General features: G+C 41.0%; 1 protein-coding gene across 2 annotated transcripts in view; it reads right to left on the bottom strand.

The window, feature by feature from the left end:
• Positions 1-1,986: 1,986 nt before the first annotated feature.
• TCERG1L (transcription elongation regulator 1 like) overlaps positions 1,987-26,732 on the bottom strand; it is a 212,710-nt gene continuing 187,964 nt past the window's right edge. Inside the window, exons 9-13 of one of the 2 annotated variants that reach the window (XM_048506355.1) lie at positions 26,250-26,319; positions 23,480-23,606; positions 18,388-18,477; positions 9,054-9,172; positions 1,987-5,181 (exon numbers count right to left, since the gene is read on the bottom strand). In XM_048506355.1, the coding sequence (XP_048362312.1) occupies positions 5,025-5,181; positions 9,054-9,172; positions 18,388-18,477; positions 23,480-23,606; positions 26,250-26,319 (563 nt within the window). In that variant the 3' untranslated portion in view covers positions 1,987-5,024. The remainder of the gene's footprint in view (positions 5,182-9,053; positions 9,173-18,387; positions 18,478-23,479; positions 23,607-26,249; positions 26,320-26,732) is intronic. The other variant, XM_048506356.1, reaches the window with a different exon arrangement.

The following is a 26,732-nucleotide window of genomic DNA, read 5'->3' as shown; positions in this document are numbered from 1 at the left end:
GTGGAGGGGGCCAATGAAAGTCGGGGTCGCTCGCACAATAGCATGCAAACGGTCCCCGAGCCTCCACCGGCACAATTCATGTTGGTGAAGCTGCGTTTCCGCGCATGTGCAGAAACAGCCTGAGTGTGAAAAAATAAACTGGTTCTGCTCCCAATTGGTGGCAGGCTCTAGCAGGCATGGTGGCAGGTTCTAGCAGGCTCACCCCGGGTTTTGTTTTTTAAAGAATCACCAATGTGGAGATTTTTGAAAATCCTGGCATGAGACAAATATTGTGGGGCAAACCCGCTTGAGGACTGGAAACCATGCAAACTTCTTGGCTGCAAAGGGATATTTCTCTTGTTCAATCCAGGATATTTTGACCATGTGGAAACAACCTTAGTGGACCTCACTCACATGTTTGTTTTTAAGATTGAACTGATTATCTCCATAATCCTTACAACAGCCCTGTCAAGCAATCAGCATGGGATAGTAAGCAAAGTGTTTGACTGTGACTAGGGAGCCCTGAGTTAAATGCTCACTCAGTTGCACAGCTTATTGAGTGATGTCAGCCTGCTTTCTCTCTCTCTTTCAGCCTAACCAGGTGTTTTGGGGAGGATAAAACAGAGGGAAGAAACTACTGATGCTGCCTTGCATTTCTTGGAGGAAAGAGGGATAAAATGTGGTTGACAGAGAAATGTTCTCATAACAGATGTCACCTAAAGCTTAGGAGGTGGCTTACCTACAAATCATGAATGAACTGAGAAATTGAAGCACAGATTTTCTTCTCCTTGTTTTGCTCCCTCTCAGTGATTATAACAGAAGAAAAAGGATTGGTGAAACCACAGTGATTTTACCACACTTTTATTTCTCTCTGGCCCACTCTGCACAGGCCATTAAACATGGTTTTAGAATGGGAAAAAATCTGTTTGGGGGAGCACTTTGCACAGATTCTGCCCCTAAAGCAAGTCTGCCCCATGATATTTTCCCCAAACCAGGTGTTTTGAGAATTGCACTATCTGAGAGTCTTTTGAAAAATCCCAGGTTGCAGCCGTTTGTGAGTGAATGGATGGCCAGGAGGTGCTTTGACTGCACTTTCCTTTTTTCTTATTTTGCAATTTACATCTGCATAGCCACACAAGTTCATATGGTTGTATTGTCATATCGTGAGACATCAGCATGGGGTTTCATTTGTGGGGGTTCGTTTGTGCATGCCTGTGTAACTACGCACTGGTGGGAGGTAAATAAAAAAAACAGACACACCTCCATGCAAGGGCATGACAGCATCCTGCATTGTTTCTGTGGGTTCCAATCACAGGCCCTTTCCACACGGGTGGAATATGGTGGCCTGGGGATGGCAAAAACGCCATCCCCAGGCCGCCATTCGCACAGGGGGCGCAGCTGCAGCGCAGCCGCGCCGCCCTCGCCCCGCCTGACCAGCGCAAAGCCGGAGTTCCCAAACCACGCTTCCCCAGCGTGGTTTTTTGGGAATGCCGGCTTCCAAGCACCTTCTTCCCCCACCGGGCAACTTACCAGTCCCGCAGCCCTCCGGCGCATCGCCGAGGCCTGGGGACACGCCCCCTTTGCCCTGCGACCCTGGTGCGGCCGCGCAGGGCAGGGGGCGTGTCCCCTTGCCTCGGCAATGTGCCAGAGGGCAACGGGACTAGTAAGTTGCCCGGACGACGGCGCAGCTCTGCGCCGTTGTCCCAGTCGGTTCCGGGACTGTCTATGCGGACAGTCCCAGTGTCGTCGGGTCGGCGTGGGTTACACCGACCCAACCCCTTCCGCCTCCGTGCAGAAGGGGCCACAGTCTGCATAGATGCATGCAAATGCAAAAATAGGAAAGCAGGTTACTTTCTCCTGACTGCAACCCGCTATACATTTCCTGTATGAAAGGGGCTTTTGTCTCTCTAAATGTAGATGGGAGGCCAGTTAAAGCATCCATACCTTAGATACTTTCTGCTTGTGTATTTTCTTTAATCAGTCTCTTCCATCACACTCAAGAAGAAATAGATTTTCCTTTCTCTTTTATTAACAATATCAGTGTTTATGTACAGGTCTACTGCAGTGCTACCAAAAAGTTAGAGTTCCCATAAACTTTTGTGCTTACAAGTTATTACCATAGCCAGTGATCTATAGTTGAAGTACAGGCAATGGCTGGTTGTCTTTGTGGAAAAAAAGAGTTTTTGTAAATACATAAAAAATGCACAGTAGTTTTTTGATTTCTGACCTCTAGCTGCTTATATAACATTTCCCTGCCATTACTAAATCAATACTATGTTCTTTGGGGAGCAAAATAACAGTTCATAGAAAATAGATATTAATGCAAACAAAACACAAACATTAGCACACAAACCCTCTTGCCTTTACAATGAAATCCTCCTGAGATATTTGCTATTTTTACTGCTAATGCTCTTTAAAGTTAAGTATATTTTTATTTGGCACTCATCAAGGAAATTGTGCTCCCCCCCCGCCGCTGTGGTGAAAGCTTGTCTTCAAAGGAAACAAGGAAGAAAACAACTACAAATGCTTCAGTGGGTAAAACTAGATCTAAGGAGATGGCAACAGAATGTCTTCAGTTCCCAAGCAAAGTCTGCTTTTTTTCCACAAGATGCTGCTGAGCTCATTAAGGACATACTTCCGCAATACTTACATACCTCTTTCTTTTGATCTGAGTACAGTTAGGACTGTAAAACTCAACAGTGATATCACCTTATTTGCCCTTCACATTCATTTAGATTCACATTTGCTCATATTTATAAATCTGAATGCTTAAATCCAAGGAAGATTGATCCCAGTCCAAAAGCTTCAGAGTATCCATCTTAATTGGAACACTGAGAATCAGGGCCATTTCTTTGACTGTTTATTGTGATGGCTTGGGGCATACAAAATCTATATGATCAGCTGCTGCATAAAATTGACCTACAACATCACCTGCCTTGGATCCACCTTGTGTGAAAAGGCAATGTACAGGAAAACAGATATAACTTGAATCTGTCAGGGACTTCGTATAAGGCTGTATAAATCCTGATATATGATTTATTGTATTTAGGAAAAAAATATTCTGCTTTCCCAGAAGCCTGTCTGAGGCAGCTTACAAAAAATAAAAAACAAAATATTAAAAGCTATCAATTAAAATTCAGCATGAAAAAAGTCCAGCATAAAATCACAGATCACAAAAACAGGCCACAGACAGCTGAAAACAAACAAAACAATCTAAAAAGAGTACTTATTCAAAAGCCTGGGTGAATGGAGACATTTTGGGCTGGCATCTATTCAGTGTAGGCATCAGGGGAGCCTCAAGGGGCAAGACATTCTACAAATAGGATGCCACTACTGAAAAAGCCCCTTTTCTTGTTGCCACCAACCTATCTCTGAAAATAGGGGTACAGAAAGCAGAGCTTGGGAGATCAGTCATTTCTGCTGGACTGGATACTATGGAAGGAGATGGTCTTTAAAAGTAAGAAGCAGCACTTTGAATCATGCTAAAAACTAATGGGCACCCAGTACCGAACTTTCAACACTGGGAGGACATGATCCCTGTGCATAATTATATTCTCCACCCCAGTGGTCTTTATGATCCACTGCTGGAACTGAACCTGAGGCTAAAAGGCAATATGCAGAAGGGATTGCTCTGTGGTCCAGATAAGAGCAGAAGATCAGGCTTTTATTTATGTACTTGGGATTTTTATATACTGCCCATACTGTGATCTGATGAAGTATTTAGTATCCACATAAGACTCGGTTGACCCAGAATCATCAAACTGCCAAGTGTTTTCTAGTTTAGAAAAGTTTCTTTGTCAGAAAAGCTAAACTAATTTTTTTTACTTACATCACAGGGTACTAGACATGTGGTTTTTTCCCCAGCCTGGCATACACTGAGTCCTGCCTCTAGTGTACAAGGTCAAAAGAGATCCTATGATCCAACCCCAGATGCCAGGTCTTAAATTAAGGATTTGGCCAATAAAGCCATACCATTAAAGGAAAGGAAAAGAACCAACATCTCCAATGACTGTGTTTTCAGTGACAGTTTCTTTTTCTTCATTTTTTTTTGTACAAACCAAAATGACAAATAATCTTAAAATATTTATTAATTAAAAAAAAGTTAAAATATTTGTTTATACAAAGATGAGACAAATCTCATGCAAACTCTTTGCATACAATAAAAATAACTAAAATATTAATAGGATGGGTTTACAAAATAACTTCTTTATAGGAGCTTTTAATAGAGAAGTGCCACTCTTTTCAGTGTGCTTGGAGCACCATTCAGAATAATTTACTTACAAATTCATTTCTTTCTTTTCTTTTTTTAAATTAAGATTTATACATTGTTCTACGGGAAAGGTGCCAAGATATTCACACTCTTCACTATGGTTTACAATTAATACCCTATTACTACTACTACTCAGAAAACTAGACTTAGACCTATGAACACTGAGTAATGATATCCTCAATTCACTGGACCTCTGAATTGTTGATGTTTAATGAAAAAGCTGGGGGGAAAAACACATTGTGGTGTGGTGCAAACCTAACCATGGTTGCCTGGAAATAAGATCCACTGAATTCACTGGATTTATTTCCAAATAAATGTCCATAGGATGGCAGACTTCAGTGAATTTCATTAAATGGTGAAAAATAATGTCTTGAAATTGTTATGGATGGCATCTGTTGCTGCTTAATTACAAATCACACTGGATTTAGAATTTGTGTATATTACAAGTAATTTGCATAATTAAAACAATTAAGGGACTGACATATCATGGTAATTAGAAATGCATCAAACTTGAATGTTGTAAAAAAGAGAGCTTCAATATGAAACATTAAGTCTCTGAGAATGAAATATCCTACAGATTCCTGCAGTGCTGCCTTACACTTAGCATGCGTTCATTGAAACTTCTGGCACAGAAATGGATCTTCAAGTTATCTGGCTTTTCTTAAAATTGCTTGGATATGAACTCAAAAAAGATGACACATAACGCATGCCCTTCATTTTTGTCCACCGTAGAAACCTCAGTACTTGATTTGCATTCTTATTGCACATTTCTTTTTTATCTCATTTTCCGTAGCCGTATTCTGTTTTCTTTGTCTCTCTTTTTAAGGATAAGTATGAACTGGTTGAAAAAATGCTCTTGATCTTTCTTTTTCTGAACGAGCCGAAATCGTTGATCTCTGCCATATTTCTCTGCAAACTCCTTGAATGTTGTCCTTGGGGAAGAAGGGATAACCAAATATAAACTACGATGTCACAAGGCTTTATGATTATCAATACATGTTCATATACTTCTACCCTTACATATACCTTCAATCCCTTTGCACTGAAAAGGTTGTTACTGTGTCTGTCACAGGGCCACTAGCAATGATGGCAGGAGAAAATAAAATTTTTCAGTACTTCATTGATCTGCTCGACTTTTTATTCTAAGTCATTATTTCCATTCCACAGAACGTGTATACCTCTATTGATTCTGGGCAGCTTGATTAATAATTAGTTCACCGAGGATCATCCAGTGTAATTACGTGGGATTCTCAAAAAATTAGATCATAAATTCTTCTTTAGCTTAGGCTTTCCGTCAGCCATTCCTTTCAGCTGGATTTTTTTTCTTCCCCCAATGTTATGAAGGTTTGAGGAGAGAGGCTTTTGTCAGACTAACAGCCTTCAAAGGACTGCACTGTCACTAGTGACATATTTTGTGACTCCTAATTGAGTGTGTGTCCTGACCTGGATGGCCCAGGCTAGCCTGATCTCATTACACCTTGAAAGCTAAGCTGGGGCAGCCCTGGTCAGTATTTGGGTGGAAGACCACCAAGGATCACCAGGGTCACTAACCAGAGACAAGCAATGGCAAACAATCTCTGTTAGTCTTTGTTAGTCTCTGCTGGGTTGTCATAAGTCAGCTGTGACTCAGCAGCACTTCACACTGACACACACACACACACACACACACACAACATGAGTGTGTGTGGGTAGGATGAGATGGGAAGGGAATGGCACCTTTACCATAGGTTGAAAAAGGAGAAAGTTGCAGCCATAAATTGCCTGTGTATGTAAAGTTGCAGCCAATTTATGGCAACCCCAGCAAAGCGATTTCAAGGCAATTGAAAAGCAGAGGTGTTTTGCTAGTACCTGCCTCTGCATAGTCTTCCTTGGTGATTGTTCTTCCAGGTACTGACCCTATTTAGTCTTCAAGATCTGATGAGATTGGGCTATACCATGGAACCTTCCTTCCCACAGTCATAACTTAACACTGAAGAATACATGAATAAGTAATAAAATGCCAGAACTCAGAGCAAAAGTTCACATATGGCACAGATAATTAGGATTATCAAATGCTAAATTTATGAGTCAGTTTAAACCTCCAAACTGTTTTCTCCCCAGACACCTACTTGTGGAACACAATGCATATTTCATAGCAGATAACCAAGTATTCCTGGGCACCTTACAGAGTTGTATTCATGCATAAACAACGTAGGCTAAAGATAAGGATCACGAATTATACAAGCCCTTCAAATCCATGAAAACTCTAAAAATTACATTCTTTGGTTAATGCTATGCCCTTTTTAAGATTGATATAACTTTGTTATCAGTAAGTCTTACATCAGCTATAGCTCCTCACAGTTATTATGGGATGGATCAAAAGATGGGAGGGGCTAAATGTAGGACTCTTTGAATGGCTGGTTGAAGGCATTGGCTGCCAGCCACTTTAATTACCGGTAGGCTGTACAGAAGGGGAAAGCCTTGAACACAAGCAACAACCCTGGACTTATCCAGTATTCTTTCCCTGAGCCTTTGCTCCCTCATTTGTACCCTCAGTCTTCAGTCCATGAAATATATTTGATGACACGTATCAGTGTACAAGCTAAAACTCTTCATCTGGCTACATACTACAAAATAAAAAAGTGGGGGAAAGCATAAGTTAAGTATATTTTTGAGATCCTGATGTAAAATTCTCCTCATGTCTGGACATGGTGGACAGGCAAACCCTGTCCTCACATGTCCAACAAGGTATTCAGACAATTGCTACCATCACCCAGTTTCTAAAACACAGACAATGTTGGAGGTAGGGGGTACCACAGACTGGACTGTAGGAACAAAGGCCATTATCATTTCTTTGAGTAGTTGGTGGATTCTGTTTCTGCCCCTTGTTGCTTCTCATCCACTGATGTGGTCAGTACAAAGATGTATGAGAGGGTCTTTCTGCCCAACTTCTGTCTCACAGCCTTTGCTGACTATAAGCTGAGGCATCCAGCCCAGTGTTCCCCAACACAAATGCTCACTTGGATTGGGACAAATCTCAATAATCAGTGGGATGGACAAGTTTCTATTCTGAGTTGAGTGGGATGGAGACCATTTTGTTTTCCTTGCATTCCAGATAAGTTCCCATTAGGAAGATGTGCTTAGAAAACTTTCCCCTGTTTCTTATCACTAGCACCCTGAACTGAGACCAGGCAGAGTGCATGTACAGAAATATTTGGAGGGCTTTCAGTTCACATTTTATGGCAGTATTTATTCTCTGTGATGCAGGGGGTTGGACTTGATGATCCTTGTGGTCTCTTCCAACTCTATGATTCTATGAAATCACTTTGGAATCCAGCTATTCATTACTATATCCTCACAGCAGTTTCAGAAGCAGAGAAATAAATGTTTAGAGAAGTGAATATTACTTCTTTTTTGCTAAAAATCAAACTAGGCAAACTCAGCATGGATGAAATCTTTGTTTCTCATGTTAGCCATGAATATTGCAAGAGTTTCCAGTGAATTCTTGTAAAAAAAGGAACACAAATTGGCTTATGTCATTGTTGTCCAGCCATCACATTATTCTAGAGAATTTCCCATTTGGTTTATAATCATACCATCAACAGAAGCTGAAAATAAAATTGTTTTTGCCCAGGCAAGCAGAACTGCATGATTATTCTAAATATTAGCAGATGTGAACTTCTGTATCAATTCTTAGCTCTGTCAGATGAACTTTGTTAACAGCCCAATCATGAGGGGTGGTAGATGCAGGGTGGCTCAGTATGGTGATACTTCACTGCCTCCACAGAGGCTTGAGGCACCATGTCCCACAATGAAACAGGAAACTTCTCCTGGCTGCAGCAAAAAAGCACCTATGTAGCCTCATGGGCTGTGCCACCCTTTTTGCTGGTATAAGTATACATTCAGTAAGTCTATGCCAACAAAAGGGGGTGTTACCAGGCTGGATGGGCTTAGGAAGCTGACTAAAGTTGGCTCTGTCCCTGGGTGGTGTACAAGTCAGTAGAACACAATTTAGGTTTAAAAGTCCAGTTAAAACCATTCCACGAACAAACTCCAGCCTTCACTCTAAAAATCATTTCAACTTTAACAACAAGACTCATCAGGCACAATGGGTACACACTCCGAAGATGAAATGTGGGATGCAGGGGATGGCACTTTCAATGGCCGACCTCCCCAAAGACCCCGCGGAACAACTCCGTCTTGCAGGCCCTGCAGAACTGTTCTTGGTCCCACAGGGCCCAGATGGTTGGGGGGAGAGTGTTCCACCAGGTTGGGGGCACGGCACTAAAGGCCCTGGCCCGGGTGGAGGCCAGCCATATCATGGAGGGGCTCAGGACCACCAACAAATTGGCCTCTGCTGAACACAAAGGCTGAACAGGGATGTATTGGACAGACAAGGACTATTATGAGTTACACTAGCTATGGCGGGTATATTTTGCTTAGGGCTATATTATGCTGTGATTCCTTGGCAAGTTAAAGTTTCTTCTGTCAGATTTAAAAAGTGGGAGAGGATTTTTTAAAAAACAAATAGCACATCCAATGTCAGGACTTTGCAACTTCATTTTTCTTTATGGGTAGATTGGGTCTTAGTTTTCCAATACAGGATACACTGAGCACAGCTGAGAGATAAACACCATTCTTGTACTACTTCTTGCATAAGTCTGCTCACAATAGTAATATGTGATGTGTGGCACATAAAGCTATCAATTCTGAATATCCAGATTCGATATGGTGCAGATTCTCATTAGAGCACAAAGTAAATATAGTTACCATTTTAATTTAGAAGACTTTCAAGAAGGCTCTGGGCCTGAAAGCAGCTTCATACCTGGGTGATAATTTTGATTCCTCCAGCAGTTTTTTAAATTCCTCTTTGGCTAGTAGTAATTTATTTTTCTTTTCCTTGTATTCTTCCCTTATTCTGGTCTTGACAAATTGCTCAAAGATCTTCAAAGAAATCATAGAATATCATCAAACCAAATCTATTCAGAGTGGCATTCAATTAACTTCATATTTACTTCTAGAACATGAGACAAAACACTTCTGAGAGATACATGGAGTTATTTGATTTAAAATAAGTGGCATTCATGTTGCTGCCTTTCTATGGGCCATTATGCACCAAGTGTCTGCTGTGCGGCAGGGGCAAATGTTCATCACAGCAAGATTTCTTGTACAGATGTTTCTCCTCAGCCCCGCTTTCAATCTCCATTCTCCCTGAGCTAAGCAACACCACTTTAAGCTTCCTGAGTGACATTGCTCCAATCACACAATCAGCCTATCTTATTTCAGAGTGCTGTCGTGATCATAAAATGGAGGAGAGGAGATCAATGTAAGCCGCCTTAGGTCCCCATTGGGGAATAAGTAAATAAAAATAAAATAAAATTTGGAATCAGTTTATTGACTACACACATTAATGAAAATACGCTCGAGAAAATGGTGCTTTTTCATGAGTTTTCTAAAGAGAATTTGGAACTGTCACACTGAATGTTAAATTGACCCCCCCTCCATACATCCTGTCAATGTCATTTCTTCTTGGGTAAAAACAAATAAATATGCATATAATATTCCTTAAACAAAACAATCTATATGAGTCATCACAAATTAATACAGCTGTTTGAAAATTTTAAATCTCAACATCTAAAAAGAAAAATACCATTTGCTTCATTTGTAAACACAGCGATTATTCTTCAAATTGCATCTTCCCACTGTTTTTGAAGTTTTTGGATATCATGGTAGGGAGAATCTTTCTTTTTAAAAATACAATATTTATTTATTTATTGATTGATTGGTTTTATTTATATACCCCTACCTATCCCTATCATATATCCAGAATGCAAGTGGAGCCAGCAAATATTCTTTGCTGCTATTGGCTCCAGCTAGGTTGTAGGGGGGAGGCAGTTAATAGAATATATTCATCTACTTTCTAGACCAGGGGTAGGGAACCTGCGGCTCTCCAGATATTCAGGAACTACAATTCCCATCAGCCTCTGTCAGCATGGCCAATTGGCCATGCTGGTAGGGGCTGATGGGAATTGTAGTTCCTGAACATCTGGAGAGCCGCAGGTTCCCTACCCCTGTTCTAGACCAAACAACTGTATAAAAAGAGTAGATCCTGTGGTGGGATTCAAAAATTTTAGTAACAGGTTCCGATGGTAATGGAATTCAGAGGCATAACGCCAATGGGGCTGGGCAGGGCACAATGGGGGCATGGCCAGGCATTCTGGGGCAGGGCATTCGTGTGGCAAGGATGCAGGGCACACATGTCCCAGGTGCAGTTCCCCTTCGCCCTGCCTCTAGATTCAAATAATGACTGATTAAAGTATTAAAAAAGCAATATACCAAGAGGTCGTGTATTATTTCTTTTTTTATATAATTATATAATTATATTGATTGATTTTAAATAATAACATAAGTAAGGAGAGAAATCAAAAAGTAAGGAGAGAAATTAAAAAATGTTTACAATTGTTAACATATTACAAACATATCTAATTGTCTATCTCTCTCAACGCCCCCCAACTAAAACATCCTATATTGCCTCCCTCCTTCCCATATTTCCCACTCTCCCTACTTTCTACTTCCCCTTCAGATTCCTATAACTACTTTATCTATTCCATTTGAAAGAAAACTAACAGAGGGAGAGATCCAAAATCCTTAATCTAAAAGAGTAGTTTAAACTCCTCTCTTTCCAATATAAATTTCAAGGGGGAAAAATAAAATGAAAAATCTTTACCTATAATACTTTCCCAATCTTTATACCAATGAACAAAAAAAAATAGAATTAATATATATTGTATTATTTCATACAGTTCATACACAAGTGGGGGGTGCCATGGGGGGCAGGGGGCCGCAGGGGACCCTGGGAGGCGATTTTTTAATCCTCCACTTGATGAGATTTGTTGTACCCAGGGACAGAGATTACCCCCTTGTCCCTAGTGGAGTTAATCATTAATAATCGGTTCTTCGAACTGAGAAAATTTGAGTAACAGGTTCTTCCGAATAGGTGCGAATAGGCTGCATCCCACTTCTGAGTAGATCTTTCAACTGAAGGCAATATCCTATTAAACGGAGCATGGGGCAAATACAACATACTGATATTATTTATGATTCCAGAGTCACGTTCTTGAAATATACTGTTTCAAAATGAAAAGGGCAAGGTCCATTAATAAACTGAAGCATGGTGTGGAATTAGGTGGTCCTACCAAGAGCAACTGCCCTCATTCCCCCTCTTAAAGGGGCTATAACATCCATTTTAACACTATTCTTATCTAAAGAGCAATTAAAAATGTTCCTTCCCCAAACTTTAGTATAATATTCTGAATATTCCCCAGCAGACTTAAAATTATCCTTCAGGAATATTGGTTTAGTTCTGTCTGAGATAAAAAAAGAGGTGTAAACTGGAAAAAAAAGCATTCTGCATATGTACAGACTCTCATTTTATACTATGAGTTTATTTGAAACTTCTCAGGGAAATGATGTTATTCGTAATATATACCTGTACATTATGAGACTGGCAAATTGGTACTCCAAAGTAAACCTCGGAACTATTGCTCCTTGAGAATAGCTTAACAGGAAATTGCCATGATGCTATTATACAGTTTTTATCTGTGCTTCTTTTTAGTGTGTATTGACACTTCAATATGTTTTTTAAGGCTCAGAAAGATGCAATCTGGGGGTAAGATAGAAAAAGGAAGGTCAGAGTTTGAGTGCATGCTTTATATGGATATGGTTCTGAGCTTTGTTCAGTACCCAGCATTCCCAATACATGGTTGCGCACAGCTGTCAGGGGGGAAGGGAACTCTGCAGAAAACCTTTGTAGAACTACTACCAAACAGAGTATGTAGTGATGGATGGGATAGATCAATGGTCTGAGGCAGTATAGAGCAGTTTCATATTTTCACAAGGGAATCTCAGTAGGTGCTGAAGTGTGCACATGGCATAATTGTGCACTTCTTGATCCAAAAGTAATTTGACAGATAACTGGCTATAAAACCAAATTACTGTCACAAAAAGAAATGTAACATTATGAGTCTTCTTGCTCATAGGGTTGGATACAACCAACTCATCTACTTGTGGAAAACAAGCAAAAAATTATATGCTGCGGATCATGGGACTTGCAGGGACAAAATCTATGTGAGATGGAACTGTAGGAAGGAGAACAGGGTGAAACTGAATAAAACAACTGACTGGATTTTGCAATATTAAGTGTTTTGTGATATTAAGTAAGAGTTATATCCACAGGTCTTAACAACATAACATAAAATATACAATAAGATAAAATGCAATAATCAATTCCAAATATAAAACAGGAGTCAAGACCTTGAACCAATAGTTTTCCTTCAGGTAAAAGAGAAATCCACATGAAGTCAGCAGAGTATTAAGAGCAATAGCCAAGCTGAGGTAAAATTGGAACAGCTTTAAATGAGCCTTTCATGACTCCCACCCCTTCCTGCTCCCTAAGCCCCATCCCCAGCCTCAGTGCTTATAAAAGCAGGTCTCCCAGGCCGGGACTGCAGTCTCTTCTGGCCTGCCTGGAGGAGAGGTCAGAAGGGACTGCTGGCTGCCGGCTGGGAGCCCAGCCAGCAGGGGGAGTCTGCGGGGGGAATTGAGCACCCTAGACCTTGCCCATGTCCATGGTGACATGGGCGGGGTTGAGGGCACTGGCAGTGGGGGTGGAGCCTGGGAGCATCAGGGGGTGGAGCCAGGGTAGGAGGCAGAACCTGGGGGTGTAATTGTCTCTGGGCACCATTTACCCCAGTACGCCTCTGGTGAATAGATGCTACCTAAAAGTCAGTAGCTCATTCAACAAGAGTCAACAAGGTGACCCTAATTCATCTGGAGTACAAAAGCAAATCCCATGTAATTATGTCTAGCTGTATTTCTGTTTGCAAATGAAGTTCTTTCAACTGAACTACATTTGCACCAATCAGCTACTGAGGATGGAGGAAATGGATGGGGTTAGATTGAGATTGTGCCATTCAAACTTCCTCTCCCTCCAATGGATCATCATTAGGATGGCACTTTATTTGTAACACACACACACACAGTTGCATTAGGGCCATTCTTTTCTGAGAACAGTTTTTAGTAGGGCTAAGGATTTTTTTAAAAAATACTGTTTTTACTGAAACCTTTTCTACTGTTTATGGAGGGGAAAGACCACAAAACAGAAAAAGAATGTAATCTTCAATTTCTTTTCTAATCTTCTGGAGCCTGCCAGAGAGTAGTGCTGTAACTGACCCATTTTATTAGACTTACAAGAAACAACCCACTTTAAGGGCAAAAATAAATGTCCACATCAGGTTCAAATTAATAAATGGCTCATTATCTCAGCATTTAAACCCCTGAATGCAATACTATTTCCAGACACAAAATCCACCCATTCAATTATCCCTCTGTTCTCAGGAAGGCAGCATCAGTGTGGGCAATGATGATACCAATCTGTTGGGAATAATGATCGATTAATAATGTCACCATGAAAAAAACACAAGAAGAGATTGTTTTTAATCCAAAAGAGACCACTCTTTAGTTAACTGTAAAAGAGTTTTGCCTAGATGTTGGCTAGTTTAGCAAACATATCCTTGCAAAACTCAAATCTGACTTGCTGGCCTTTTGGACAACCAAGAGATGATCTGAGAATATCCTTCTGTTCCTAGGCAGATCCTTTCAATAGAGAGAGTGATAAACATGACCTTTTCTAGCCCTTTCTTTACTTAAAGAAAGAGGTCACATCAATTATTTAGCACATTATATGCCAAACAATTCTATATGCCAGTCCAATCATTTTATCACGTAGGACCTGCAGTCTGAAGTTCAAAATTCTATCACATATTTTTCATATTGCCTGTGCCACAGTGACATTTTGTCACAGCCAGTGGTTTTCACAGTTGGGCAATGTAGTGGTTAAATTTGCACTTTGTGAATGTTCAGAATTAAAATTGTCTTTACAAATAATAAAAGTCTACAGAACAAGTCTTTCCTTTTATCTTCTCATTTGCAAAGGTAGCAGGGTCCAAATTCATACATTGATCGAGTTAGCCAGAATAACAGAGGACCTTGGGGTGGGTGCTAGAAGCAGCCACATTCTGGAACATTCTGGAAACTGGCTGGTAATTTTCTGCTAGGAAGGTGGGGTGTGGTTCATAGACTAGACACAGAATCTCTGTCCTTTTGAGAGAGTTCAGAACATGGAATGGAATGTGAAGATCATTCTAGAATTCTTTTGGAGTGTTGAGGTAAGTCAGACCTCAAAGCTGGAAGGAGGTCAACAAAATGGCAGAATGCAACAGACATGAACAGAAGCTAAAAAAACCTTAATGTTATTCTCCTAATGGCTCCTAATCCACTATCACAGTGAGATGGTTTTAGACATAGAGATGTGTTTCACTCATTTTAGTTTCCTTTGCATGGATGTTTTTTTAAGTGTTGCTTTTCCTTTCAGTAACCAACAACTGTTTATGCAACAAAATATATTTCTTTCTTTTCCTGAAACTGGTGTTATGTGGTCAGTTTCTGCATCAACATAAAAAAGCATAACCTGTATCCACATATAAAAGCTACATATAAAACCCACACAGAAGCCCTTTCTGCACAGGTGCAAGCGGGGGTGCGTGGCATAAACAATGCCGACGCACCATCCCGGGACCGTTCACACAGACGGTCCCGGTAGGAGTGCAGGCGGTGGCACAGCCTTTCCACAGGCTGCGCCATCCCAGAACGCCGTACCTCATCTCCTGGCTTCTGGTACGTTGCAGAAGCCAGGAGTCACAACCCCCCCCCCACAGGCTGGAGTGGCGGCTCTGGAGTCGCAGGCCAGGGGTCATGTCCCCTGGCCTCTGCGAGGTGCCAGAAACCAGGAGACTAGGTATGGCGTCAGGGACGGTGGGGGGAAAATGGCGCCTTCCAGCCACTGCCATTCGCACGGTAGCGGTTGGAAGATGCTGCTTCCGAAAAACCTCGCTCAGGGAGCGAGGTTCAGAAGCGGTGTCTTTGCTCCGCTTGGGGGTGGCAAGGCCGGCACTGCTGCGATGCAGCAGATGGCGTTTTTGCCATCCCTGAGGTGCTCTATTCCGCCCGTGTGGAAAGAGCCTTACCAAGACACAAACAAAAATCTGGGAAATGTCTACCTGCATTCATCATGGATTGAAGGAGGAGGATGATTCTTGATGTCAAGAAAGGTCTCTTAAGAGACAGAAATAGAGGTCTATGTTTCATTTTACCAGAAAAAAACACCTGTAACTCCCAATCTGCAAATGGCATTGAAAAACAATCAGATACATGGGAGAGGGGGTAGAAAAAAGCTGGATAAATGAATTCTAGCACCTTGAGACCACCAAATGAATAAGATCCTCAACCACCATGGTCAACGAGGTGCCAACAGGATTTCACCACAGTATGGAGGTTAACTTCCACAGATTCCAGTAACACCCCTCCCCCCTAAACTGTTCAGGACATTCACTGAAAATCTAACTTTTTAATTCTAGCAGGAAGCTTTAACTATGGTTTTTTTCCTGGCTTTTACCCATTCCAGTTTCTTCCTGCTTCTTCTTGAGAAGTGCGTGTTTGAAAGAGGGTGTATGGAAGGTGAGAACATTAATATTTAATCTTTTGAGCTGTTGACAAAAAACATTTCAATACTTCACAATTTCCTCCCACCCATATTACATTTTTCTTTTCAATAGAGTGAACACACCTTTAATCTTCTATGTAAAAAAAGAAAGAAATGAAAATTGCTTTTTATAGTCATTTTCCTTGAGTATGCAATATATTCCACAAACGAGGCCCATATCACCAATGTTTCAAACCTAATATCTCAGTATAAGCATTACCGAGTGTTCATTAAGTAATTTTATTATATCATGTATATGGTTGATAGATGAAAGGAACAGTAATGTTTGATTGAATGGGTAAGGTCTAAACTGTGCCCTTGGTGAAATCGCTGGAGATATGAATACTGTATATTCCTTGCTATATCTTTTCAGAATGGTGAGACAAGGAATTTTTTATAAAAAAATCCTAATTATGCAGAGAAGTGATTAAGAGACTTTAACTATCACCATTACAAATAAGTGAAGTCATCTAAAGCTTGATTCATTTTTATATTTCAAACTTAGCTCCATGAAGGACTAAAATCATATATAAACATGTGCATGTTCATATGGCAAGGTTTTTCTGAATGTATCTAATTCTGGACTTTAGCTTCACCATGTGAATCAAAAACTCTGTACAGAGGGGTAAGTATGAGAAGAGAAGCCCATTATACATGGAAAACTTACCTCGCCCCTCTTAACAGCACAGTGGGGCTATAGTGGGGTTTCCTAATGTTTCTTTGTTTATGTGCAAGGAGCCAGTCCACAGCCTGCAGCACAGCTTTTCTGCTGAGCTCTGCTGGGCCTCTAGTTCTTCCGATTCCCTTAACTCCACCCATCAACAGCATTCAAGGGACAGATCTCATCATACCCAGGAGCCTCAACACTAGAGCTGATATTCTATCCCCCTTTCTTTCCCTCCCCCTCCCTCTCATACTGTTGCTGCTGCAAGAGAAGACAAAAGAGAAACTTGCTTTAAAACAAAATCTTGTCTAAAAATAAAGTTTTAAAACAAAGCGGGGGAGGTGGGGTGGGGTGGAGCCAAAAAGATGCCCTGCTTGTTCTGTTTCTTGCAAAAGCCTTCTCTGTTATATCAAGATATCGAACTCTTGATAGAAGCACTTAGACGGATTCTGCACGGGCCACTACAATGGCTTCCCACTGTCATATATGATTCTGGTGGAGCTCTGGGGCCATTCACATGCTCTGGTTTGAGTGGCTTCAGAGTGGCCATGGCCCATGGAGGCACCTCCATTTTTGTTCCCCACATTTACCTTATTTCCCTGTGGAGCTCCACAGGGCCAGGAAGGCATGCTCATGCTGCCCTCCAGCCCCCGAGGGTCAAAGGCAGTGGCGAGATTCAAATAATTTAACAACATTGTTTACAAACACCATTTTAACAACCGTTTCTGCCAAAGTGGTGTGAACCTGCTGAATCCCACCACTGGTCGAAGGACACCCATGAGGAGCTCCGCTGGGAGAGATGGTAAGTGTGGGGGAAAATGGAGGCACCAAAAAGCAGCGCCTCCAACCCGGTGCTGTTTGCATGGTGCCGGCAGAAGCAGGAAGGAGCCAGCAGCATGGAAGGGGACAAGGGGAAAGGTGTGCAAAGCAGTGTGAAGGCGTGGGAAGGTTGGTTGTGGGAGGAAAGAAAGATGTCTGGGGCAAAGCTGTGCTGACTGACAAATCTGCCTGCTCTGGCGGTAAAGCAAATTAAAAGTCATGCTAAAAGTGGTCTCGTTTGTCACAGAGCGGGAAGTGAAAGCGGGGCTCTAGGAAACAGGTCTGTACAAGAAATCTTGCTGCAATAGACATTTGTCCCTGTCGTACAGCAAGCCTGATGTGCACAATCAACCAGATGTCTTTTAAAAAGTCTGGGAAAGTACCAGATTTGCAGAAATGTTGATTTAAAAAACAAAAAAGTTTTAAAGGAAAAAATCCCCCAAAATCACAGAAATAATGTTTGCAATTTTAAAAATGAATGCTGATTGTGATCTTGCAAACAACACTTCTGAGACTTCCATGCCTTGATTAATGTCAACTGTAGAACAGAGACTAAAAGAGTGGGTGGGGGAAAGGGTGAGAAAGCAAGGTGAGAAAACAAGGGACAGAAGCAAAGGAGGAACAAGATGTAAAGCTGAAGGACAGCAGAATACAATTGGTGGGTGGCAGAAAAAGAAAGGGGAAAACTGTAGGGACTGCCAGGTGAAGGTAAGGAGTGATGGGAGGGAAAACTGAAAGGAAAGTATTTGTGTGGGATGGTGGAAAAGAAGGCGAGAGGGAAAGGGGAGAGATTGCAGTGTTTCAAACGAAAAAAAAGGAGTGATCATACAGGGAGGTTGCAATAGGATTCCTTCTCATGAGTACTTTGGGGCACTAGTTGTTTGCTTCTTTTTGTTTTAACATTTCCTTCCTCCAAGGAGCTTGTGGAGAAATGTGTGGCAGAGAATGTAACAAAAAACTGTATCTTTATTTCCACTTTTATGCCATATATACTGTAAGGGCACCATGCATCTGAGTTGAAAAGTAAAACATAAATATTTGATAGGGACATGAATTGTTAAAAGTCATCTAACTTACCTGTTTCCGTTCTTCTGAGTTAAGCAGAAGGTAGCGTGGATCAAAAACTATTTTATGTAACTCTTTTTCCCATGTGGAAAATGCAGATACCTGAAAAAATATATGAATGAAAGGGATTAAAAACATTTTGCAGAAATCCTGGGATTAAGCAGAAAGTAGGATTCTCTTTCATAGGACAGGTAAAGACAGATGAACCAACATTCAAGAGTTTGATGAAAGTGGCTTGACAGAAATGGTTTGAACCCAATTTTTCAGCATTCTGCTATGTTTGTTTTCAGAGTGGTGAGTAGGATGTTCAAACTGTCTCCACTCCAGATAGATATATGCCAGTCCTCACCCATAAGGATACACTGAAGTAATGCCACATGCATTTTTTTTGCTAGAAAGTAGCTTAAATAAGAAGCAGAAATAAATATTAATTACAAGAATCAGGATTAGAGGAGACCTGGCTGGAAGAACTGAAGCAATATATAAGAACATAATTGACTGAGATCAAAACCAAGAAACAAATTCAAAGGTAGGGTCAGTACCTACTTGGTACAATATATCCTTCATACCCATTTCTCTAGGAATTTCAGTTCTTTCCCCTACTTAACAGGCATCACTTTTCAGCAACTATACCTGTCTCCTAATTAATCTTTTATTGATTTTCAGGCCTTCAATATTGTCTTATTTTTGTAGTGACTGAATACTTTCTCTTGGTGAAATAATTATAGATCCATTTGCCACATGATTTTTGAATATATGTGTGTGTGTGTGTGTGTGTGCGTGTGTGCACATGTGTGTGGCAGACCTTTAACTGACACTCCAAATGTTGCAGTTTTACAAAAAAACTGAACTTCTAATATAGAAAAATGGAATGGTGACAGTAGGAATCTGAAGTACAATTTTAAACTAACATGGAACAAATCCATCAACTGGATCCTCGACGCAATCTGTGATTACAAGTAAAACAGAAATAAATGGCACTTCAAATACTGACAAGCTACAAAGAGCTTTTGAGTAATGTAATTAATTCCAAAATGTACCAATTCCTAATAAGTGAACAGTCTCTTTCTGAGGACCCCGTCACATGTAATAATGTTTCCCCACAGTGTGATACTGTCTCAATACAAGTTGAATATAATAATTCCATGGTTCTTGCCCACTCAATCAACATGTAGAAGGAAGGGTGCTGATAAATGGAGCCTCTCAAAAGTTCAGGAAGTGCATTACATGATACATTTCATGGAGAACATGTTCAAGAGCCAAAAATACTCTGTTCAGCCATTCCAAACACAGGTGAATCCATTACCCAATTTGTTCAACTCATAAACAGCTTAACAAACAGCTACCAAACAAAAATGGCCTCCCAAAGTTTTCACCTTGCAGAGAGCCCTGGTGAGAAGTCTAGAGGAAGAGATAAAAAGCTGACACTTTTACCATCCTTTCTGCACAGCAAATGTAATAGCGCGTTGCAGTTGGGACATAATAACCTTCCTTCCTGTTTTGCGTTGTCATGGATCCGTGGAGGCAGCGATTGGCGCTCATGGAAACAATGCAGATTCCTGTTGCACCTTTGCACGGAGATGTGTCTATTTTTTTATTTACCTCCCACTAATGTGTAGCTATGTAGGCATGAACAAATGAACCCCCATAGTCATGCTGATGTCTCATGATACCATGATATGACCATTTGCATCTGTGTGGCTATGCGGATGTAATCTGGGAAATTTTAAAAAAGGAAAGCGCAGCTGAATAAAGCACCCCCTGGCCAGCCGTATGCTTGCAAGGAGCTGCAACTTGGGATTGCACTGATAGTGCAATTCTAAAAAAAATGGTTTGCGTAAAATAACACGAGGCAGACTTGCTTTAGGGGTGGGATCTGTGTGAAGTTGCCCTCCAAAATGGTTTTTTACCATCCTTAACCCATGATTATTGGCCCATGTGGAACAGGCCTAAGCTGGTATCAGCTAAGCTTCTCTGTCTGTTCTCCACCCCACTGCTCAAGATTCTCTAGCTATTCCAGCAAGGTCAGAACACAGGGGAAAGTTGAGGGTGGTAGGAGTGAGCTTTCTCTCTTCCCTCCCCGCAAATAGTCACCTTATTGCAGAGAAAAGGAGCAGACTACTCTTGTTCTTAAAAGCCACCCCAGCTGCTATTTGGGACTGCAAAGAATAGGAATAATCTGCAGGCCATGCATCAATTTCAGGTGGAGATAAGACAAGCAAATGTTCCTTTTTCTCCACTCAAAACTGATAAAATGGGTTGATAAAATGTCCTGTAGCTTTGGCTGCAGGACATCAGCAGCCATTTGCTTAATTCTCTGCAGCCCATCTGAGCAGGGTGGAGTGGGGAATCTGTTCATCCCCTGCTCTCCAAACTGAAAATTTGGTGGAAAGCAATCATCTGCTTCCCTCACCCAAACTGAGAGCTTGGTTTACACAAGATAAAAGCTAATTGCTCTTGTTCTACATGCCACCCAAGCTGTCATTTGGGGGAAAAGAGAATCTTATTTTATTCTTGTCACAAACTCTCAGCTGGGGAGTGGGGGAAGATGTGGATTACTTATCTTCCATCCTTCTCAATCTGTCTTCTTAGGCTGAAGAGGATAGGGGCAGGTAGTTTTACTTAGCACAAGCTTTCAATTTCAGGCAGAGAGAAAACAATGAGCTTTTTGTTCTCCTAGATCTTATACCTTCAATTGCAGGCCAAACTGACAATTTCAAGTGGAGAGAAAAGAAGGAAATCAGTTGGGCTTCTGATGAGTCCTTCCCCTACCACATCACAATTTCCAGGCTGGGAGATCAGAAGAACCTGCTGATTTCTGAAATCAACTGACGGGTGACTTAAACACCACAGTACTTCATTGAGAATATAGCAAAATGTTCCCAGTAGAAGACTGGAATCTGACTCCATCTGATACGTAACATGGGGCAGTCAGGTTCTAATAGCTGTAAGTGGCCTCTAAACAGAGGCAGACTGGAAACACAGAAACAACTTGAGGGTTAATCATCTTCTTAACTGGCACTAGTGAACAGAATGTAAGTGGAGCCAGCAGGTGTATAATTATCCATAGAGTTCATCCCACAGGTGTCATAAAAATATACTCCAAATATTAAGGTTTGCCAGTCTTCATGTATTTCAAAAAACCTCAGGTAAATAACTAGGAGCTAGTGTTGTGTAATGGTTAAGAATAATGGACTCTGATCTGGAGAAATGAGTTTGATTCTTCACTCCTCTACATAAACAGTGGGCGTAATCTGGTGAATGGGATTTGCTTGCTGTCACCTTTACATGATGACTGCTGGGTGACCTTAGGTCTGTCACAGTTCTCTCATGAAATCCATGTTCCCCTTTTTAATGTGTACCAAAATGTTCATAAACAAGAGTGGTAGTGTAGTCACAGATTTTTTCAGACTATATGTCAGAGACTGAGAGTTGTGTAATTGAATTAGATATACTGCCGTAATGTTGTTCATTGATTTTTAAATTTGATTTTATTGTATTTGATGATGAATGCTGTAGCCACCTTAAGGACCTTTAATAAAAAAGTGGTCTCTAAACAGACTAAATGAATAAAGATTTGGATGTAAGAAAGACTAGGAATGCTTTAGGCTGGAATAACATTGTCTTCAAAATCCATAAGTCATCTAGGCTTTTGTATAATAAATGTCAGTAACACAAAAACATTCAGCAATTAAAAACACTGAGCAGAAAACAGTTTTTAAACATTAATATTATCTATCTATCTATCTATCTATCTATCTATCTATCTATCTATCTATCTATCTATCTATCTATCTATCTATCTATCTATCTATCTATCTGTCTGTCTGTCTGTCTGTCTGTCTGTCTGTCTGTCTGTCTGTCTGTCTGTCTGTCTGTCTGTCTGTCTGTCTGTCTGTCTGTCTGTCTGTCTGTCTGTCTGTCTGTCTGTCTGTCTGTCTGTCTGTCTGTCTGTCTAATTTGATAGACCGCCCACCCCTGGAGGGCTCTGGGCGGTGTACAATAGTTAAAACACAATAAATTCAGAACAGTAATAATTTAAAACAATATAATTACATGACCTCCACATTAACAAGGTCAGATTTTTCTGGCTGCCCAGAAAAATCCACTTTTAGGAGAGGACAGGCATAGCACATTTGTGGCCAGAGATAGTATTTGGGGGGGGGGGCAATGTGGGTAGGTATAAAGAAATGGCAATCAGCAGCTGGCTCTCCCAAAGGCCTGGTGGAACAACTCTGTTTTACAGGCCCTGTGGAACTGCTTAAGGTCCCACAGGGTCTAGTAGTTGGAGGAAGAGTGTTCCACCGAGCAGGGGCCAGGGCAGAAAAGGCCCTGGCCCAGGTAGAAGCCAGCCGCACCACAGAGGGGCTGGAGACCACCAACAGATTTGCCTCTACAGTGCGCAGAGGTTTGGTTGGGACATAAGGGGAGAGATGGTCCCTAAGGTATGAGGGCCCAGGCTGCGAAGGACCTCCTAACCAACACCTTGAAAGTGATCCGGAACTCCACCGGGAGCCAGTGCAGCTGGCGCAAAACAGGGGAGATATGATCCCTATAGGAACCACCTGTGAGTAATCGCACCACTGCATGATGAATCAGCTTTAATTTCCGGCTCAGCCGCAAGGGAAGGCCCACGTAGATCAAGTTACTATAGTCTAGCCTGGCGGTGACCGTGGCATAGATTACTGTGGTCAGGTTATCCTGGGAGAAGGGGTCACCTGCCGGGCTTGACGCAGATGGAAAAAAGCTACCTGTGTTACAAGGTCCACCTGGGTCTCAACAAAAGAGATGAGTCCAGGTGGACTCCCAGGCTGCAGACTGAGAAGGCCGGTGGCAAGGTGACCCCCTCCAGCACCAGTGGCTGGAAATCCTCAATCCTCCCATGACCTGTCCACAGGATCTCCATCCTTGATGGATTCAACTTTAACCTGCTCTTCTTCAACCAACCAGAAACGGCCTCCAAACAGTGCTGTAGAGCCGCATATTTCTAGGAACCACAAGAACCATTAGATCTTACAGGGACAAAGTTCTAATGTGCCTATGACAAATTCTGTTGTTTTCTCATAGAATACTGAAACTGAGGCCTGCCATCCTTTTTTCTTACCCCTCTTTCCAGAAGCATATCTCGAAAATGGGTAATACGTTCTTCCAATGGAAGCATAATCTGATGTTCTGATGCCTTCACACTTTTCTCTTCCTTTTCTGACTCAGCATTCTGTGGATCTTCCAGCCTTAAGTAATAAAAGAGATACAGAATACAGTAAATATTTAACCTGGTATCCGCAGGAAATGGTTAAAAAGGAACCTCAGTACATGGTATATTTATTAGCTAAGTTTAAATCTGGCGTCTAAAATTAACTTTGCTTTTGCCAAAAGGAATACAATTCCCCAAAGACTTTGGGGTCACCCCATTCTTTTGAGTCATTAAAGGGTGACTTAATTTGAGCTGGAATGTTGGAGCTGAAATGGTAAAACTGTTTTACACAGACCTTAGATGCTCAGGGTTTATTGACTGGTTCTGGAGTAATGTGTCTCCCCTGTTGCAGTTAGCACAAACTGAGCCCTCATTTTCTATATTTCAGTTAATCTTTTTTTAATGCATTTCATATTCTTAAAACACAGAAATGCATTATAGCATAGAGTATATTCTGTTCTGCGGATTTTTGGCAATCTATCTCTGGCCATTTCTGCATGGCCATGCTGGGGGTTGGGTTGGTGTACATAACGCAGACCCAACCGCCCCGGGACCGTTCGCACAAACGGTCCCATTAACGAGAGGGAAGACGGCGCCACGGAACGCTGTCGTCCGATTGACCTACCTTCTCTGCGACTGTCCGCCGTGTCGCCGAGGCCAAGGGACATGCCCCCCTGCCCTGCGCAACCGCTCCAGAGTCGCAGGGCAGGGGGGCGTGTCCCCAGGCCTCAGCGACGTGCCGGACTGTCGCAGAGAAGGTAGGTCAATTGGGCAAAGTGGGGAGGGATGGCGGCTTTGCGCCGCTGGGGAGGAGCGAGGGCGGCGTGGCTGTGAAGCAGCTGTGCCCCCCATGTGAACAGCTCCCTGGGGATGGCGTTTTTGCTGTCCCCAGGGCACTGTATTTGGCCCGTGCGGAAAGGGCCCCTGTTTCTGACCAATACAATTGCTATCTCCTACTTGGAGGTGATAGAATTTCAAAGCCATTGATGTAATACATTTCTCTTATCTGAGCTTACACTGAACAGACCCCTCAATTTGATGAGCTGACATCTTTTTAAAATCATGTCTTTCCACTATACATTTAGTTAGGAAACCCTAAGGGAAATAGTTAATTCTGGGATGAATAGGAAGAATTTGGTCTGAAAAAGTGTCTATGCCAGCTGGCCTACTGTTGTTTCCAAAGTATCTGAAAAAATAACCTCCATCTCTCTTTGTATTCATTTACCTGCCTTGCACACAGGAATAGTTTAGAAATAAGGCTAACAGGACTTGGGTCTGCTAAGCATTCTCAGTAGGTACTCCACCTAGATTCGTTGTTTGTGTTGTGCTGTCAAGTTGCTTCGGACTTATGGAGACCCTATGAATTGATGGCCTCCAGAACATCCTATTGTTAACATTCTTAACCACAGCCAGTTGAATTCGGCCGTGAAAGCCTTCAGCAATTTCATGAGTGACCTGATTCTCAGTTGCAAAACCAATCTGAACACCAAGTGAAGTCAACTATCTGTACCACATTAGAAACTTTTAGCCATCAGACAGAAATATGTTTTTATTCTCAGAGGATTCTAAATTGTACAACTTGAAATGGAAAATGTTAAAAACAGCTTTCAGCTAATAAACTGCATTATGTCGTAAACCAATACAAGTCCTATCATATTATGTTCTTGCCATCAATAATTGCATCACATAATTTTATTCTTAAATTATCCTAAAATGGGTATTGTACATTATTAGTAGCTCCAAAGGCATCAAATTGTCACTCTTCATATTCTAAGAATGACTTTAATATTGTATTAGCCATTTTCATTCTCCTCAGATTATACTATTCTGTAATATGATCTAGGCAACTTCCATTCCAATTTCTGGTAACCACAAAGAGGTTTTATAAATAGCACAATCAATGCAAATCCAAAAACTACAGCAAAGGCAACAGAAGAAACTTTTTCTTTAGCATGGTAAATTAAAAATGATATAGAAAATTAAATGTTTTGTCCCTTCATACACTTCAAACTATACTAAAATACACATATTGTCATGAAAAAAATGCAAATAAATAATTGAAAATGGCCAAGTTTGAGAAAACCCCCAACCTAGCTGAAATTTAGGCTGGGATCCCCATTTCTAATTGTAAAATCATTTCATTGGCATTTAACATTGCAGTTTTTGGGAAGGAAATTCAAAGCGGGAAATCAGCAATTGTAATTAAATGTACATGTTGTAATATAGCTTTGGTCCTTGCTTCACTGAGAACTTCTAATTGTACACTTAACAAATACCGTTTGTATCACAAAAAATGTATACATTTCTAGGTAGAAACTAACCCTAGACTTACTACTGGTAAACTAAAATCAAATGGAATGGGAGGGGCTGTACAGAAGACTATATAAAGGGCATTGTCTTTGAAATTTATAGCTCTTCTCTACAAAATTGTCCACTCCTATTTTGACCTTCATTCTATTGTACAAATTGTTCTTGAAGATAATTGTTCATTAAGGAAAACATGATTTCCATTGGCACAGTGCCTTTTTTTGAAATTTGGAAGCACTTTCTCTATTTCTGTTTCAGAGACCACCTATTCTGTGTAGGGAAAATTAATGTATCCCAGATATTTTGTAATTAAAGGAAACATAAAAATGTATTCATCATCACTAGGTATAGTAATAATGTTATCAATACTTACCTATTTCTCTTGATTTTGGTACTGTGATCGTTATTTATGTCCTCTGGAGAAGAGCCATCACTTTTGCCTGCTAAAAGGAAAATAATGTAGTTAGACAAATGGCCAACATGCCCCTAGACCAACATGCTGTTTAACTTATCCCCTTTCTATTCTAAAAAACATATTTGTTCCTTTAGTCACTAAAAATGTCTTTTAAAAGTATATACTACATATCCTGAGGTTGGAGGGATTCTTATTTACTGCACATTTCTGCAGTGAAAGTTGAACAATAAGAAAACAAAAAGTAAAATTTATAAACATAATCCTGTAACATTATTCATTGAATTGGAGAAACTGAAAAGGTTAATACTTTTTCATTTCAAAGAATTACCTTTCATTCATACGAAGCAGAAATATAAAACCTCTTTGCAATTAAACCTGACACACTGTGTAATAATTGGCAGCATGATCAATCTAGATAATATTGAGTCTCAATCATTGTGA

The sequence above is a fragment of the Sphaerodactylus townsendi genome, linkage group LG08 (assembly GCF_021028975.2).
Source record: "Sphaerodactylus townsendi isolate TG3544 linkage group LG08, MPM_Stown_v2.3, whole genome shotgun sequence".
NCBI classification, from domain to species: Eukaryota; Metazoa; Chordata; class Lepidosauria; order Squamata; family Sphaerodactylidae; genus Sphaerodactylus; species Sphaerodactylus townsendi.
Note: the sequence above shows the minus strand (reverse complement) of the source record. Positions and strands in the feature narration are given on the sequence as shown.